Source organism: Ambystoma mexicanum, chromosome 2q, assembly GCF_040938575.1.
Source record: "Ambystoma mexicanum isolate Mex_15411 chromosome 2q, UKY_AmexF1_1, whole genome shotgun sequence".
Taxonomy (NCBI): Eukaryota; Metazoa; Chordata; class Amphibia; order Caudata; family Ambystomatidae; genus Ambystoma; species Ambystoma mexicanum.
Window position 1 is genome coordinate 1,008,252,835 of NC_090924.1, and position 16,955 is coordinate 1,008,269,789.

The 16,955-nt window shown below is 43.4% G+C and overlaps 1 protein-coding gene across 1 annotated transcript in view; it reads left to right on the forward strand.

Annotated features, from left to right (window-relative positions):
* Nucleotides 1-16,955, forward strand: part of LOC138568827 (ferroportin-like) — a 467,510-nt gene that overhangs the window by 411,770 nt on the left and 38,785 nt on the right. The window contains exon 8 of the mRNA XM_069646598.1: nt 12,503-12,757. Within this exon, the coding sequence (XP_069502699.1) occupies nt 12,503-12,757 (255 nt within the window). The remainder of the gene's footprint in view (nt 1-12,502; nt 12,758-16,955) is intronic.

Below are 16,955 nucleotides of genomic sequence, written 5' to 3' on the forward strand. Positions count from 1 at the left end.
TTGAATAGTTCTTCATGAAGCATGTTCTCTCAGGGGCTTTCTCTATTCACATAGCTTTATCATCTTGTATTCAGATTTCTGCCAACATTAAAGAAATGCTGACTGATTTTGACTGAAATGTTCTCCTATTAGCCACACTTGCAAAGTGCAGCAAACTGTATTTTCTCTGTTGCTTGATATGCAACTTACAAAGAACGAAAAATGTGTTTGCTGCATTTTTTTCCATGATGTAAAGCGTTACACCTGAGCCACGTGTTTTTCCATACAAGTGAAAGATGCACTTGTGCAACTCAATCAGGCATGTAGAAAATGAGTGGTATTTACAAAGGGAAATCTGTGTACGTGTTTTATAGACACGCAAGGTCAGATACCCCTTTTTAGTTTTGGCTTTTAGCTGGTGCTAAAACACCATCTCTAATGCAAATCTATTGCACTAGAATTCAGCTATGGCGAAATGGCATATGAGCAGGGTTACAAAGCATGTAGGTGTTGTTTGGCTATTTACGCACCCACTGACTGCCCATGGCCATGCTAATTCCAATGGCTATTCCCATCCACTTCCTGCACTACCCACCAAAAACATGTCCGCCTGGGATCTCTGTGAGTTAGGGTTATCAAGCCTTTCACATTAAACATTGTACTGGAATGCCTGCCAGTGTTTTTCTAAAGTAGGCTTCTTGGAGTTAATTACTCAATTGGAGCTGTAAACGCACTACTGGTGTAATAAAAATGTCTTAACTAGGTCTGCCTTCAGCCACCGACTCAATTTATAAGCACTATGCATGACCTTCACTTAAGTCCTATTAGTAACAAGCATTGGCAAAGCCAACAGTGTTGGCTTCTGTGTAGGTGTTAGGCATTTGCTAGGCACTGCTGTTATATGCCCAGATTCTCTCACATTTTTGCTCCTGCTACTATCAATGATCAGTTGTTACCACTATGGCAGTGCCTGGCAAATACCTTTCCTACACATACACAAAAGCCAAAACTGTTGACATGGCCAATGCTTGTTTCCTTGTGTCATGTAGGTGAGGGGATCAAGAGACCATCTAAGACTCACATTCAGTTCCATTGTCTTTATTAAGGGCTGTTTCCAAAAAGAGAGGAGGGGCAACTTAAATATTCAGGCAACTTCTGATGAAAATATAAATGGTGTCGCGATAGCACACAGTGTCGATTCCATGTGTCAGGATTTCTTTCCCCTTAGTGGATGTTTCTTCTGCGTGGTACAAACCACCAGACCCTCTGGGCTCCCAAAAACGGTCAACCTTCCAACATTTCAAGAGGGTTGTCTCACCTGTCTTTCAAATTGCAGGCTTATGGGGATGCCACACCATTTTCTTCAGCGTGAGCTAGTTGTGGGTTTTCCACAGGAATCAGTTCTGGGATTTCCATGCTCCCGAACCCATTGGTAAGCAAGTGCTTCAGGTCCCTGAATAGGTGTTGTGTTTCCACCTTCCCCCCTCCTCTCTGAATTAGAACTAGGCGCCATGATCCCAGCTGGAGACTCCTTCCATCACTTGGCCCTCGAGGACCTTCATACTCTGGCTGACTAGATTCGTCTCACACATTTGCCATACCAAGCAGCTCTTCAAGAAAGCTCAGTGACTTAATTTTATAGCTGCTCTTTCATTCCCCCTCCACCTCTCACTCCATAAGGCACCAAGAAGCATACATAGTGCATAATAGAAGTTCCTCAACTGTACTTTTCTCATGAGTTGCTTCACAAATTGGCTGCACGTCATGTCCTACATCATCACATTTATATGCTGGTCAGCTGGTTTCCACACATATCACCCATAGTCAGCATTTACCTCATTTATACAGGATAGTCATCTTGAAATCAGCCCCATTGTGTAAGGTGAGCACACTCTACATCATGCGAACTGTGTTATTTCAGCCACAGTTTGCATTTGTCCTAGTAGGAATGTGATAGAACTGCATAGATAAACTTGCGTCACGTCTAGACAGAATTGTTGAGATTAGCTTACATCACGTCTAGAGAATTGTGGAGAATAGATAACGTCACATCTAGACAGAATTGTGAAGATTAACTTACGTCCCATCTAGACACGCTTGTAGAGATTAGCTTGCGCCACATCAAGATAGAACGACAAAGATCAACTTGCGTCACATCTAGACAGTACTGTGAAGATTAGCTCACACAATATCTGGATAGAACTGTGAAGATTAGCATGCATCACATCCAGATAGAACTGTGAAGATTCTTGCGTCACATCTAGACAGAATGGTGGAGATTAGCTTGCATCACACATAAACAGAAATGTGGAGAATAGATTGCGTCACATTGTGGTAGAACTGTGAAGATTAACTCGTGCAACATCTAGACAGAATTGTGAAGATTAGTTTACGTTGCATCTAGATAGAACTGTGAAGATGAGCTTGCGTCGCATCTAGATAGAACTGTGAAGACTAACTTGTGTCACAAGTAGACAAAACTGGAAAGATTAGCTTGTGTCACATCAAGGTACAACTGCGAAGATTGGCTTGCATCATATCTAGACAGAATTGTGAAAAATGAGCCTTACGTCACATTTAGACAGAGCTTTGAAGATAACCATAAGTCTCATTGAGATAGTGATGCCACTTACCAACCCTACTAAAAAAAGCTCACCCCTTTTCATCCACCTCTCAAACTCTGACTAAACACAACCATACCTCTAAAAGCACAACAAACCGTATGCATTTCACTACACTGCAACAACATAACCCTGCACAACAGCAAATGACGTCCACCGACCGAAAAGCACAACTTAGCTCAGCGAACAGTGTTAACCGAAATGAAGCTGTCAACAGCACATCACAGAACTCTTGCTCTCTCTCCCACTCTGTTGCTAATAACTTACCCTACCATCTCCCCTTTCAGATCTGCCAGGGGACCACTTCAATAGTGATAGTGTGCAGTATAAATATCCTTTAACATAACATAACAAAACATAACATAACATAACACAACATGCAAATAAGGAGAGAGCCTGTTAATGCAAGGCAGTCTGCGAGGCATGAAATGGGTAGATGTTTTTATCCCCTCTGGTTAAACTTGTGAAGTATGTTAACAGTGTCCAGTTGAGAGATTTACAGGCAAATTGACGCAAAGGTATATGGTTAACTTTTTTTTACGCAGAATGCATAAAATAAGGGATTAGGATTAACTGAGGTTGCAGGGTGAAATGCCCGAATTAAAAATACATGTTGGGCAGGCTTTTCTGAGGACCATGGTCTCAGTCGGTATCTCTCTCTCCCTTAAACAATTCTGCTTTCCTGATGGCAAAAAGATTATGTACAGTCTCTGGGGTTGAAGTTCCCTACACTTATTTTTTGATGCTATGCAGTGTCTTCCTTGCCTGTCATTGGAGTCATAAAGATGTCTCAATGGTTCTCCTTGCATTCAGTTATACCTGGCAGCACTCCCACCCCAGGTTCACTTGGGCATCTGTATGTTTTTCAGGCTTCAGACAAAGGGTTTAACACGCTTTCTCAGGATGCCTAGACCTTTCCGGGATTTACTCGTTCACCAGGTTGGGAATTGCTCTAGGGCCTCAGTTATTGACAAGACCTGTCTCCTTCTACACCCGTTCTTGAGGTCCTTCTCTTTCCCCCTTCCTCTTGTTCATCCCTTCCCTACCCATCTAATTTACCTTCTCCTTCCCTCGTTGTTGTTCTCCTATGCTCTATGCTCCACCTCCTTCTCCGCTCCCCTTTCTTTCGGTCTCTCCTATGATCTTGACTCTCCCAACTTCTTCTTTGGTCTCTTCTTTTTCTCCCCCTTCACATTTGACTCTCCCTCCTTAATCCCTGTTCTCCTTTCTCTTTCTCGAACTTCCTCTCTTAACTCTCCCACAATCATCTCTGCTCTTCACTTTCCACTTTCACCTTAGCTCTTGACTCCCACTCCTTCACCTCCACTTTTACTCCCCTTCCTTCACCTCTGCTCTTGCTCTTAGCTACACCTCTTTCATGCTCTGGACTCTCCTGTCTTCATTCCTGCTCTTCTTTGTATCCACCTTCTATCTAACTGCTCCATCACTCATTAGTCTTTGCCTCACATTTCACATTCCTTATGCCCACACTAGTTGGGAACCTTACTCCATTTTATACTTGTAAAGGTTGGGTCCCTCCAATCAACAAGTGAGTTTAGGTGTGAATGTCGGGTTAGTGCACTGCATTAATCCACTGTGTATAGTCATATGGACTGCAAATTCAGCAGGTGTTATCAATCAGTTAGCAGTGCACACTGTAGGTTGGCTAACCAACATGATAAAATCCTTAGCCTCCACGCCTGATTGATTTTCTCGGTAGTGCCTATAGCTGTTGTGTCTAAGGTTCAAAGTGTCCTGCTTACCATTCAGGGGTGTTGCTCTGGGACTCTTTTAGTTCCAGGTGAGCTTTAGGAGGAGTGTGCGCAGTGTCTGGACTGTGGCTATACTCACAAGTCTTCAGAAAGTACTGCCCCCAAACTCCACCCGAGAAGCATCTGTTTGTAAAATGAACGGTTCCAAGAAATAGGGAATACTGAGAAGGATGGATGGAAGAGAAAATGCTTCAATTCCTCGAAGGCCTCCCGACTCTGACTGGGCCCTCATAGGTGATTTGATTTTGTGACTCTTACTTAGTTGTTTAAAGGTCTGGCAATACCTGAAATTCAAGAATAAATTGGCATTATTAACCAACCAAATAAAGGCTTGCCGCTCCTTTTTAGTAATTGGTAGGACAATCTTGTCACAATCCTCCATCTTCAATCCCTGTGGTTGTACAAGGCATTTTCCAACTTGGAACCCCAAAAGCTTGATGGTTGGTAGAGCCAGGTGACACTTTGGTTGTTTTGGTTCTCATTCCCAACCTTTGCAAAGTTTGGGCTACTAAGTAAAGATGCTGCATGTGATCACCTCAGGTATTCCAGTGGATCATGATGTCACCCTGTATGCTCCAGGTTAGGCCTGGTGAGGTCCTAAGACTTGATCCATCAACCTTATCCATCAACCTTTGAAACATGTGTGCAATGGAACCCAAGTGGGAGTACAGGAAACTTGAACAATCCTTCTGGGATTGAAAAGTCGCCCTTTTCTTGTCCTCAGGGGCTAGTGGAACTTGCTAATAATCCTTTCTGAGATTCATTATTATATATAAGTGGACTCTCCTAATATTTCAATCATCTCATCAATCTGTGAAATGCCATAGACATCACAATTGGAGATCTTGTTCACTTTCTAAAATCCAATGCAGAATATCTTGTTTTCTTATGCGCACCATGTGGAAGGGCCGAGGACTTTAGGAAGACTTCATAACCTGAAGACCCAACATCTTTTGATCTTCCCCCTGAACAATTTGACTTTGTGGCTCAGGAAAGCAATATGACTGGAGTCAGACAAAATTCCCCTGGGAATATTTCAGATACGCCACTAGTTATGAGAAGACGCCTTGAAAGTGGTCAAAAATGTCTTGGTGGTTGCAAGAGCGGAATGGCTTTAGTTTCAGTGGGGTGATAGTCACCAATGGGGAAGTGAGAGGATCATCTCGGACATCACAGTTACGGCTTTCCACTAATGATGGGTTGTCATGATCCTTCCATGCGTTAAAACAGTTCATGTGGTAGATGTGTAAGGATTTTCAGTGATCTGTTTGTTGAACCGTGTACTTGAGGATGCTAATGACTTCTGTGACCAGACAGGGTCCTTGATACTGCCATTGCAACTAGTTTTCAGAGGTTGGGTGCAGTAGCAGGACCTGGTCCATCACCTCGCCTTGAATATACATCGGCGGGACACTCTGGAAAAGAAAGGTACAAGGTGCTTGAGTATATGTTGTGTGGTGTCATTCTTTCATGGCAACCATTATGCATTGTTTTCCAGCATTATAGGGTGGCAGGCAGTTTTGGGGCCATCCCTATCCTGGAGGAGAAAGGTGACTACAATAATCACCAGCAGCTGGAAAGGGGCTTGACCTACACCGACCCTGCAAGTCTTTTGATAGATATGACAGGTGTTACAAAAGGTGCTTGTTTTGTTGGAATATCCCTTGCTAAAAGGATTGACTAAGCATATTTTCCTGTATTTAAGCTAGGCCGCGGTGGCCAGCCATCAGATGGGAGTGGGCCATTTCCAATACTGATTTCCTGAAAGGGATGGGGGACTAATAGTTGGTAAGAGGTGGTTTCATCCACCTACACATTGTTCTCAACCATATACAACAGACACCTTCTCTTGGCAAAGAATGACGCTTGCTTGTCTGCCATTTCCTCCACTGAGATCATCTGATCGAAGGCATTCCACAGTTAGGTAATGTTGTGTTGAATCACCAAAAATTCTGGACACAAGGGAAACTCCACAGCTGTTCATGTAGGTATAGGTGAATGGGTGGAGCCAAACCTATCTCTGGGTTTCACTCACTCTATCCTTTTGCTTCCATACTTTCTGGGAGAAAGACAACCTTGAAAAATGAGTTGCGTGGTGGGATCCCACACATGGACCGGAGAAGTGCCAGAAAAGTGATTTATCCGGAGAACCACTTCCTCCCCACTATAATCCCTTTCTATAACACCAGCTCCAACCTCAATGCTTGGACTGGCAGCTAGTCCTGACATAGGAACGATATGTCCATAGGTTTCCCCACACAGTTGGATTTGCAGCCCTGTGGAGATCAACTTCCTTTCCCGGCAGCAACAACTCTGCCCACATTACTATAAAGGTTATATGCACAACGGCCCATGACCTGGATCTCTGCTGTGGTTTAGCTTGGTCAGCGAGTCTGACCACATTCAGGGAAGGAGGGTGTGTGGATAATGGGCACCTTGGTTCGGCCTTGTTGACCCCACTTCTGACATGATGTACCATGGCTGGGGGATTAACAGACAGCTCAAAGCCAAGGTATAAGGTTTACATCTTTTATTCAAAACAAAAGAAAACAAAGGGTTAGCTGTAACAGAGTTCACAGAGTGGGAGTTCTCTAAATAAAATACAGGTTGGGCAGGCTTTTCATAGGACCATGGCCTTTCCTTTCCCCCTTAAAAATCTCTGCCTTTTTAGTGGGTAAAGGAGTCCCTCACAGTCTCTGGGGTTTGAGTGCCCCCCACTGCTAGGACCTATGTAAAGTAATTCTTGTATTTCATTGGAGTCATCAGGATGGAGTGAGGGGTCTCTTCATCTTGGCTAATAGCTGACATCACCAATTATGGTGCACTTAGGAATCTGTACACGGGTCTAGTGTTACACTCTTAAGCACAAGTTGGGTCCTGCGGTTTTTAGGTTTAATCCTCTTTCCCAAACTGTCAGTGCATCCCTTAGGTTTGCTCCTCACAGGTTTGGGAGTCTCTACAGGAACATAGTTCTTGAACGGCCCTTTCGCCTTCTGCCACCTTTTGTGGGTTCACCCTTCTCTGTTCTCCCTTCTGCCTTTCTGCTCCTCGCATCCTCTACCCTCTCCTTGTTTACTATCTTCATTCCTGCTTCATTGTTCTGCCACACTCTAAGCTCCTCCTTCCCCATTGCTCTATACTTCTCCCCCTCTTTCCTTCACCTTTGGTATCTCATTTCTCTCTCCCAACTTCATATTTCACTCTCCCCTTCACCTCTGATTTCCTTTCTATTTTTCCCAACTTCGCTCTTAACTCTCCCTCATTCATCTCTGCTCTTCGGTTTCCCACCTTTGTATCTGTTTTTGACTCTCCTCCCTTCATTTCCTTTCTTGACTCTCCCTCCATTACATGCTCTTGACTCTCCCTTGTTCACCTCTGCTCTTGACTCTCCTGTCTCCACCTATATTCTCCTTTCTCGCCACCTTTCCCTCAGGCTGCACTACCACACACTAGTCTCTACCACAATCTCTTTACTCCTGGCTCCCACACTAGATTTCAGCCCTGCACCCTTTTTATGCCTGCACATGGCTGAGGTTGGATCCCTCAAATGAACCAGTGAATTTAGTTTGGAGTGAATGCCATGTTAGTGCACTGCATAACTGGTCTCTGTAAAGACTGGAGGGGGTATTTGTACTCTTGCCCTCTACATGGCAGAGTAGAAGCACAGAGCAGAGCACCCCAACCAAGGTTCTATATTTGGTAGCTATGGAGGAGCAAACAAGGATTAAGCTCTCAGGAGGTGATGCAGGCGGGTCCTAAGTACAGTGTAGTTCCCAAGCACCCACAAAGAAATGTCCACACACTTTGTTAGTGATAACACAGTTCTTTATATAAATAAGGCTTTGATTATGTACACATACAATAACACACTTTGTGCTCAGGCAATTCTATAATGATAACAATATACAGTCTCTATGTGGTACCACAATTACTTTTTTGATTCCATTAAAATGCATCAAATGTAGACAGTTCAAAATGGCAAATCAATTAATAAAGCGAACCAACAATAGACCTTGGAAGGAAAACAAGTTGGTTAAACAATTGGCAGAATACTAGCTGCCCCGTAACCTAGACACAGTTCTGTGTGAGGATACCATCACCTGGGCAACCTGTAAATAATGCAATTTAACAAGCCCAATCCATATATTGTTCACTATAGTCTGATTCCCCTCTACAAATGTTCCACTGCCCCAATGTACCTGGTTTAGCAGAGTTCGACGTCGGGTCGTCAACAGATCCTTCTTGAGTGAACTCCCTTTAAGGCAGGAGCCACGGATCATCGAGATCCCTCGAAGAAAAGGTGAACAATGGTGTTGAGGCAGCAGCTTCGGTCTTTGCAATGCTCATCGACGATCGGTCATGGACGTTCTGCGGAGATGAGGCAGCTCCAGTCATCGGCAGCAAGGCGTCAAGCTGTCCCCGCTTCTGGGCAACACAGCTTCGACGGGCTTACAGTGGTTACGGCGATCCTCCGAACCCTGGTCGACGACGTTGGATGGAATGTCCAGGTGCTCCTCTTCAGTTTCCTCGGTGGTCCCTGTCTCTGGTTGACAGTCTTTCGAAGGCTGACGTCTAGGGAGCCTTGGTGAAGGTTAGCTAGTGCACGATAGTCCCTCGTAGCTCGGGCAGAGGTCTCCTTGAAGGCACAGCAGCTTTTAGATTGCGTTGAAGAGAAATATCAGTTAACTTTCTTCTTCCGGCTTGGTTTCGAGAGTAAGCATCAAATTTCGACTTCAGCTTCTGAACAATTTCCATCAGTGAGAGGTCCCCAGATATACTGTTTGGTCTCTCTTTCACTCTGCTGGGTCACACTCAGGCAACCAATCATTCAGAAGGGCATTCAGCAGGCAGCCAGTCAGACTCACAGTGCATTCAGGCCATTATTCTCCTTCCAGACACTCACAACAAGGAATGTGGATTGGGACAAGCACTCTGCCATTCAGCACTCCACACTGCATTCATACCAGTTTCGGGCAGGGCTGTCTCAGTCATTGTGTTCCACGCCGGACACTAGACACCCATAACATGAAATGCATAATGGGCATGCACTCCATTCACCCAGGTGGGTTTACCCACAACATACAGTCACTGGGAAGGCTCCAGCCAGTCTGGCCTGGACTTCCCCCAATACCATATATGGAACTTCCACCCAACAGCCAGTCAGTGGAAGGGACAGAGTCAGGGCTTCCCAGGTCTTTGGGAAAACAAGGTAACAGGCAATAGAAAGCAAGAGGCCACAGGGGCCATCTTGTCTCCTATCATGAATCAACTGATAACAATGGCAGGGCCTGGATATCCCAAAATGGAGGATACTCAGAGCACCTGTCAAATTCGGCATGGAGCTGCCAACAGCCCATACCCTGCTCTGTGGGACGCCCAGAGATGCCCCGAAACATGCACTAGGGGTACAGGGTTGTACCCCCACCCATGGGTGCCATAAGGGTATCCCAAGGGTCTGTTCACCAAACCAAAAAGAGGAAGAGCTGCACTGCCAGGAGTCCCACATGGACTCCTGTGCAGAAAATAACACAGAACACTCATGATAAAAGGAGTACAGGACAAGGACATGGATGCCATGTCCCTCCAATGCATTTCCAGCATCTTAGTAAGCTGTTAACTCCTCTTTAGTTTTAGAATGTAATAGGAGTGTTCTCATGGAAAATGTTTCAATATTTGTAGAATCTGTGATATTGTGCTCAACAGGTGTTGCTTTTGCTGCTCTTTTCCTTCGCATGGAGTTCTTGAGTGAATTTTCTAGGTAGGTATCAAATACTAAATGATTCCATCGTACATGAGCAGATAAGGTTCTGTTTTCTTGTTCAGTTCAATTACAAGGTCATGACATGTCTTCACATATGACGGTTTCTGCAGTGCTTGCAATTCTGTCATTCCATCAAGGACAGCTGCTGATTCAGTTTACTCTGGTACAGATTATCTGTCCTCAGTAACAAATGAAGAGACTTCTGTCGTGTTGTTAGAAATCTCTTATGTTGTTCCTCTTCCAGTACCTTCATCAGCTTGCATTTGTTTGCAGCTACAATCATTGTACCATCTAAGTTGAACATTGAAAGAGTAACAGCAGAGAATTCTTAATTACTCAAGCATGTTGATGAGATTCTTTCCATCATAATTCACAGGATTAGTCAATGTCATGATTGAGTTGTAGATCTGTTGAACATCTACCGTTTGGCGTGTTGCTTTGATGCTGTTAGGTGGTGATGTTTGGAGTGTTTGTAATCTGTGAATCCTACTATTTTATTTTGCTTCTGTAGACATCCTTGACAGCTCAGGGGAAGCTCATAAGAATCATGACACAGCCGGTATCTTTTCAGTAATATTAACCACACCACAAAGTACTTTCATTGCCCTGTTTTGATGTGCCAGAGCTTCATCTGAACCTAAAGCCAGGGTACTTATTTCTTGCTTACTACCCTATTGGCCTTCTAAAACTCACTCCACAAGTCCAGGTGTTTGCTTTCAAGCTGTTTCAATTCTACTCAGTACTATGCTATCATACTTGCATAGTTTATCAAATTGAGGGGGGAAAAAGTACTTAACAAGCTATTCAAGTGATGCAAGGTGTAAATCCCAGTTTGCAGTTCGGACAGATTTGATAAATAAAAGCATTGTGTCCACCATATGAATGTACTGAAGAGCAGCTCTGAGTGTCGGTTTTTCTTGAGATTCTTTAGACTCACATGCTTCTATTTTGGCCATCACCTTTACGTTTGTCAGAATTGTCACAACATAACTATGGAATGGTTTTGTTTCTTGGGAATCATCCACTTGTAAACTTCTAAGTAACTTCTTAAGCTCAGGTTCTATTCTTTCCTTGATTTCAGCATGCTCTTTGTAGAATCCATTAATGATGCATTTGAAAAGTGCAAGCCTGAATGACGTGTGTGCTTCAACTGCTCTCCCTACGCACTTCCCTGATAGAATCTTTGACACAACATTTGCATCGTAAAGTACAGTTAAAGGGTCCTCAATGTCTGTACCATCCAGGAAAGAACCAATAGCTTGAAGCATTGCCATTATTATATGTAGCTCACCTGCTCTAAGCATCCAGGTCTTTGATAAGTCTTTTTTTAGCCATAGCTAATTTTAAAACAGGCTTGTAAAGTCCAAGATCCAATGTTACAAGTGTTTTTGATTCTGGGGTGACAATAGATGTTACTTTCTCCAACTTCTTCATGAATGTGAGCTGTGTTTATGTGCTTGTTGAGCTGGCATCTATGAGTGGGAGTACACAGACTCTAGTTTCTTTAGTTGGAGGATCATTTATAATGGGATTGTAGGCTGACCGCAATGCTTCCCATTCCAGCAATGATGCAATTTCTGCCAGTGTTAATAGCGCTTGTATCATCGGTGGTAGCGCTATTAGCCCCAGTTTGTTGGCAGTAACCCTTATTTTGGTGCAGTTTCCGCTGGGTGCTAATTTGTGATTCCACCAAAGTCAGAGGCGTGTTCATGCCAGGTTGTGATGCAGCGCTAATTCCACCACATGACCCGGTGGTGACGCTATTTCCGCTCGGTGGAAATTTCGCCAGATTACCGCCAGACTTGTGATGAGGCCCTTAATGATTTAGGACACTTACCTTGTAGTAAACAAAAATTGTAGACACCTAATAACCATTGTAGTTTCCACAAGTGCATGCAATGCCCACCAATGATGTACATATGCAGCCAAAAGAATGAACATTATCGTAAACATTTGTAAACACATCAACTCTGGGTTTTGTTCTAAAGCATTGTTATACTCCTGCTCTAGAAGATCTTTCATTGAGCATGAGACTATCTATTTTACCAATGAATGAACTGCTAGCTTTCGAAGCTTAAGGCCTTATCACAGGGCTCACCACAAACATTAGAAACGAAAATGCATTGTTCTCACACTCATTTTAAACAGTGTGTTTTTTGTCGATTCATTTTAGAGTGCATTTTTCCAAATAATTGCTTAACAAAATCCATTGTACTGTTTGTAAAATTTCTGACAGTTTTCTACAAATGTAAAGGATAAATGAGCATATCAAAAGGTGTGCCTTTTGGTAGGTATATTGCTCAGTGCTTTATACATTTGCATTTCAGAGACTGTGCTTCCTTTAAGCCTTCTTTGTCTTTAAACCCTAGGGATGAATGCGACGGTGAGAAGAATGGACCAAGTCATCAATATCTTTGCCCCTCTGTCCGTCGGTCAGGTCATGACCTGGGCCTCCAACGTCATTGGCTGTGGGTTCATTCTCGGATGGAACGTGATCTCGCTTCTCGTAGAGTTTATATTTCTGGCCAGGGTCTATCAAATGGTGCCTCAGCTGGCTGTGAAGGCCTCTCCTTCTATAGGGGAGCACTATATAGAAAAGCAACTGGAACACATCAACATGCAAGGCAAGTCGTGTTTGAGAGGAACTGAAAGAACCACAAATTAAATGTTTATTTCTGTGGTGGCATGCACTGTGGCAATATGCTGAATTCATATTGGCAATGCCCATTATTTTGAACTCAGGATAAATCGCGGGAAAACTCTGGCAGTGTGAAAAGTATGGATTTGTGAGCGTTGAGGTGAGCACCGATAGGAAAACCTTCACATGTATGCATGAAGAATTGCTTTGCATTATAAAGTCTTGCAGCTGGCGTACCTTTTGTTGGTCTATTTTTTTTTTTTATTGTACATCTGGTTAGTTTTTACAAACCGTAAGCATGAAAATAATTACAAAACATTTAGAAAATTGTTAAAAAAGAAGAAAGGAAAACTTTAAGTACTAAAATTCGCCATAACATGAAGATAACAATAAAAACTAAATCAGTTAAAAATGTAAAACACAATCTATCCATCATTCTGGTGCCTTTGTGCCAGTAATTTCAATGCCACCTTCCAAACATTGTGTGCTGCAGCAGTTATGACCACAGAGTTTACTCTAAATAAGGTTGCCCAGAATTGTTCCAATTCTATGTTCTCGAGCCTGTTTACTAGTGAGCTATACTCTCTTGTGTAAGCCTGTAAGTCTCAGTTCCAGATTGACACCATCTGCATAGTCGGTCTGCCAGTGGAATGCCTTACCAGGAACCATGATATTCTCTGGTTGGCAAGATATTTAGCCTGCGATACAGTATGAAGTGCCTCAGATCTTCTGAGCATGTTTATCTGAGATACACGCTTGGGCAGTTAGAGTTGAACGCTTGGTGCAAATACTCATTATATCTTCGTTTCCTGGAAAGATAGTCAATACCCTGGATCCTGTCCCATATCTTGATCTTTTTCTTAAGTGTATTCTCTATATAGGGAGCAACAGTGAAGTATGATCACAGTATATTCAGATCGTTAGTGCTAGCTACCAAGGATTTCCTCAATTCATCTATGAACGTATTATTTTTTCCCTTTATCTCCACATAATGTTTTCCTAGCAGTTGCATTACAGGGTTGGAGTTTACATAAGGTGATGTTAATTTGCAGTACAATAGCAACCTTTGGAAAAGCCAGGTAGCCTACGGAGAGGTGAGCCCATATTCCAATCTCAGGGCTGCGACTGGGAAAGATGATGGTACATTGATGATACTGCACAGTATTCTGCCCTCGATCTTGTCAAGCCATAGGACAGATTTTGAGGGGAGAATTGCCAGACCATATAATACACTTATTTCCTGGCTTAATTGAAATGAAAATGGTTTGTCCTTGGGAGGTAATGATCACATTTTTTTAACTGCAAACATGCCCATCACGACCCCAGGAACAAATCATTACCATTTCAATGAAGCGGGGTGTCATAGCGTTGCAGTTCCAACTGTAGGCTCAAAAGGAGCCAAGGCTGCAGAGCCAGCGGACAAAAAAAGCAGCAGGCGTGCTGAGTACATGGCCCCTTCAGTTTGCAGAGTGGCTTTGCTGGAGGCAGGTTGGTCCGACGCAAGTCGGCACAACCTGCGTCCCGCACAGCCACTCTGCAAAGCGCAAGACGGAGCACCTAATTGCGGGACAATCCCCCGAAATCCAGGACAGTTGGCCACCCTAGCTGTAAGAGTAAAACAAATAGCAAGTACACAGGAAGAGGATAAATGGTTTATGAAATTAAATATAAAGGACAATTTAAAAAAAAATTACGTCTCCTGATTTCAAAGAATACCAAAAAAACATGCAAAGTTACACCCAAAGCTATGTGGACAAAGTTACTGTTTCAAATAAAAAATAATAATGCTAAAAATGGATGAGTGCACTCATAAGCTACTAACATGCAACCAGGGCACTCTGCAACGTTACAGGAAAAATGTAACAGTGCATAAAGGTAATACGGCAGGTACATTAGCACAATTAGATGTGCAGTAATGGTACAATAAAGCGTGGTTCGCTGTACAGTGTGCAAAAGTAAACTTACATAATATTCACTGCCTCCATTCTGTTTGTGCAAGTCATACGCCAATGTGTTCGCATCGAAGAGTCTTCGTATACTGATATTGCAAGTCCCCTACAAACTTTTTAAAACACAACCTTATCAATTGCTATTTTTTTTGTCCCTTTCATTCCGTGAATTGCTAGTAACTTTCCCTTTCAGTCAAGGTAAAAAAAACAATTGCCCCTTATACATTCACTCGGATACGCGGGCGTATTGAGTGGTCAAACGAAAAAGCAACTCATCTGGCCTTCACTGAGAAACCAAATACATTCTTTCTTTGAAGCACCATATTGCAATCCAATTATGAGAACTGCTACTCCCATACACCTCCAGAAGTGCTGTTTCCTGCAAACACTGCAGATGGTGGCCTTAGTTTTGTAAACTAACTACGCCAGTTTGACCGCAATTTAATATAAAAAACATTGTAACTCACGCCGTAATTGGTTGTGGTACAGTGAGCAGAAGCTTGCATTTAAACGTATCACTTTGGTGACAACAAAACTGCACTTTTTCAGTTTGTGCTTCAACATCCCATTGTGGCCCCCTCAAACTGTCCTTCTGAAATACTATTACATCTAGTGGACCAGTCCAATGCTGTCTTCTTTTACATGAGTTTCTGGCGATATGCGTGTACACTAAAACATGAATAAAAGATAGGGGGGCCAGCAACTGCACCATAACAACACAGCCACTAAAGTGCTTGTCTGATATGCTGCAGTGGTTGTGGGCTGGCCCTACACATGTGGATATGTGCGCACAAACCTTTGAAGGTATACATGTACATTGCCTTATAACTGCACTGCTGATAAGGTCTTTTCTGGGTTCTTGGCCTTCAGCCATGCATCCAACACTGTACACCCTCCCCAGAACCATCTAACATGCTAGCCTATACTACAGGTGTATACATTGCTGTAATATGATGTGGTGGTTCTGGACAGGGCCGTGGGTTTTATAAGTATTGTATATCGCCTACACCCTGCAGCCAAAACTCTACATCCTGCCCACAACCACCTCAGTGATGTACAGTGGTAGGGGTGTATTGATAGGAGTGGTATGCTTCACCTCATCTCGCCACAGACTGCATGCCTAGCTGTATGTCCATAGATATTGCAATGTTTTGGTGTGCACGGGCTTATACCTCCAGCCCTTATAACTTTGTTTTTGGGAGCATGGCCTTCAGCCAAGCACCCAACACAGCACACACTCCCCACAACCATATAATCCATAATCAATACTACAGGTGTATCTATGTTTGGGACATGCTGCGGTGGTTGTGGCCAGGGCTTACAGTTTTGGAAGTATGGCCTTCGGCCTATGGCCTGTGGCCATGCATCCAAGACTCTAGACCCTGCCCACGACCACGGCAGCATGTCACAACCATGGTACCGTACCAATCAATAAGAGACCCATAGGGAAATGTAATGTAATAACGACATGAACGCAATGTCAATAGTCACTAACACATGTAACCATTCACTCTATGGGAAAAAAAGACATTTTGGGACCCCTCCTATAAGTTTTCCCCCCATGCACCAAACCTCACCAAACTTTGCAAAAAGAATTCAGAGTGGACCATATACTTTTTTTGCAACGTTTGGTGAGGATTCGTCCAGGGGGAGCAGAGTTATAAGCCGCCCAAAAAGTGCTCTTCCTATGGAAACAGCAATTTAACCATAACTGCAACCATGGTGCCGTACTAATCAATAAGAGACCCATAGGAAAATGTAATGTAATAACGACAGGAACGCAATGTCAATGGTCACTAACACCACACGTGTCCTTCGATCATTTTCAAGGTGCCTGCACACAGTACGTACTGAAATACTATGCTTATTACACCCCTCATTTTCTGGACGTACAAATATCCTGAACAAGGCAGCAATGGAGAATACATCACTACCAGTTGCCGCCCAAACAAGCACAGCATTTCGTCCATCTCTTGCTCTCTAAACCTCCCCAATCACTATAGAAGATCACAACATTTTCCCAAACACCATTTCGCATGGCCAATACATCATTAACACCTACCGTCCAAACAAGTACAGTATTTAACCCATTTCTTACTCTGTAATCCTCCCCACTCACTGTAGCAGAGCAAAACATTTTCCAAAACAGCATTTCGCCTCTGGTTGCGACCGCGCTGTCTTCGGATCCAAGATGTCGGGCGCATCCACACATTCAGACGCACATCACGGCCCGCT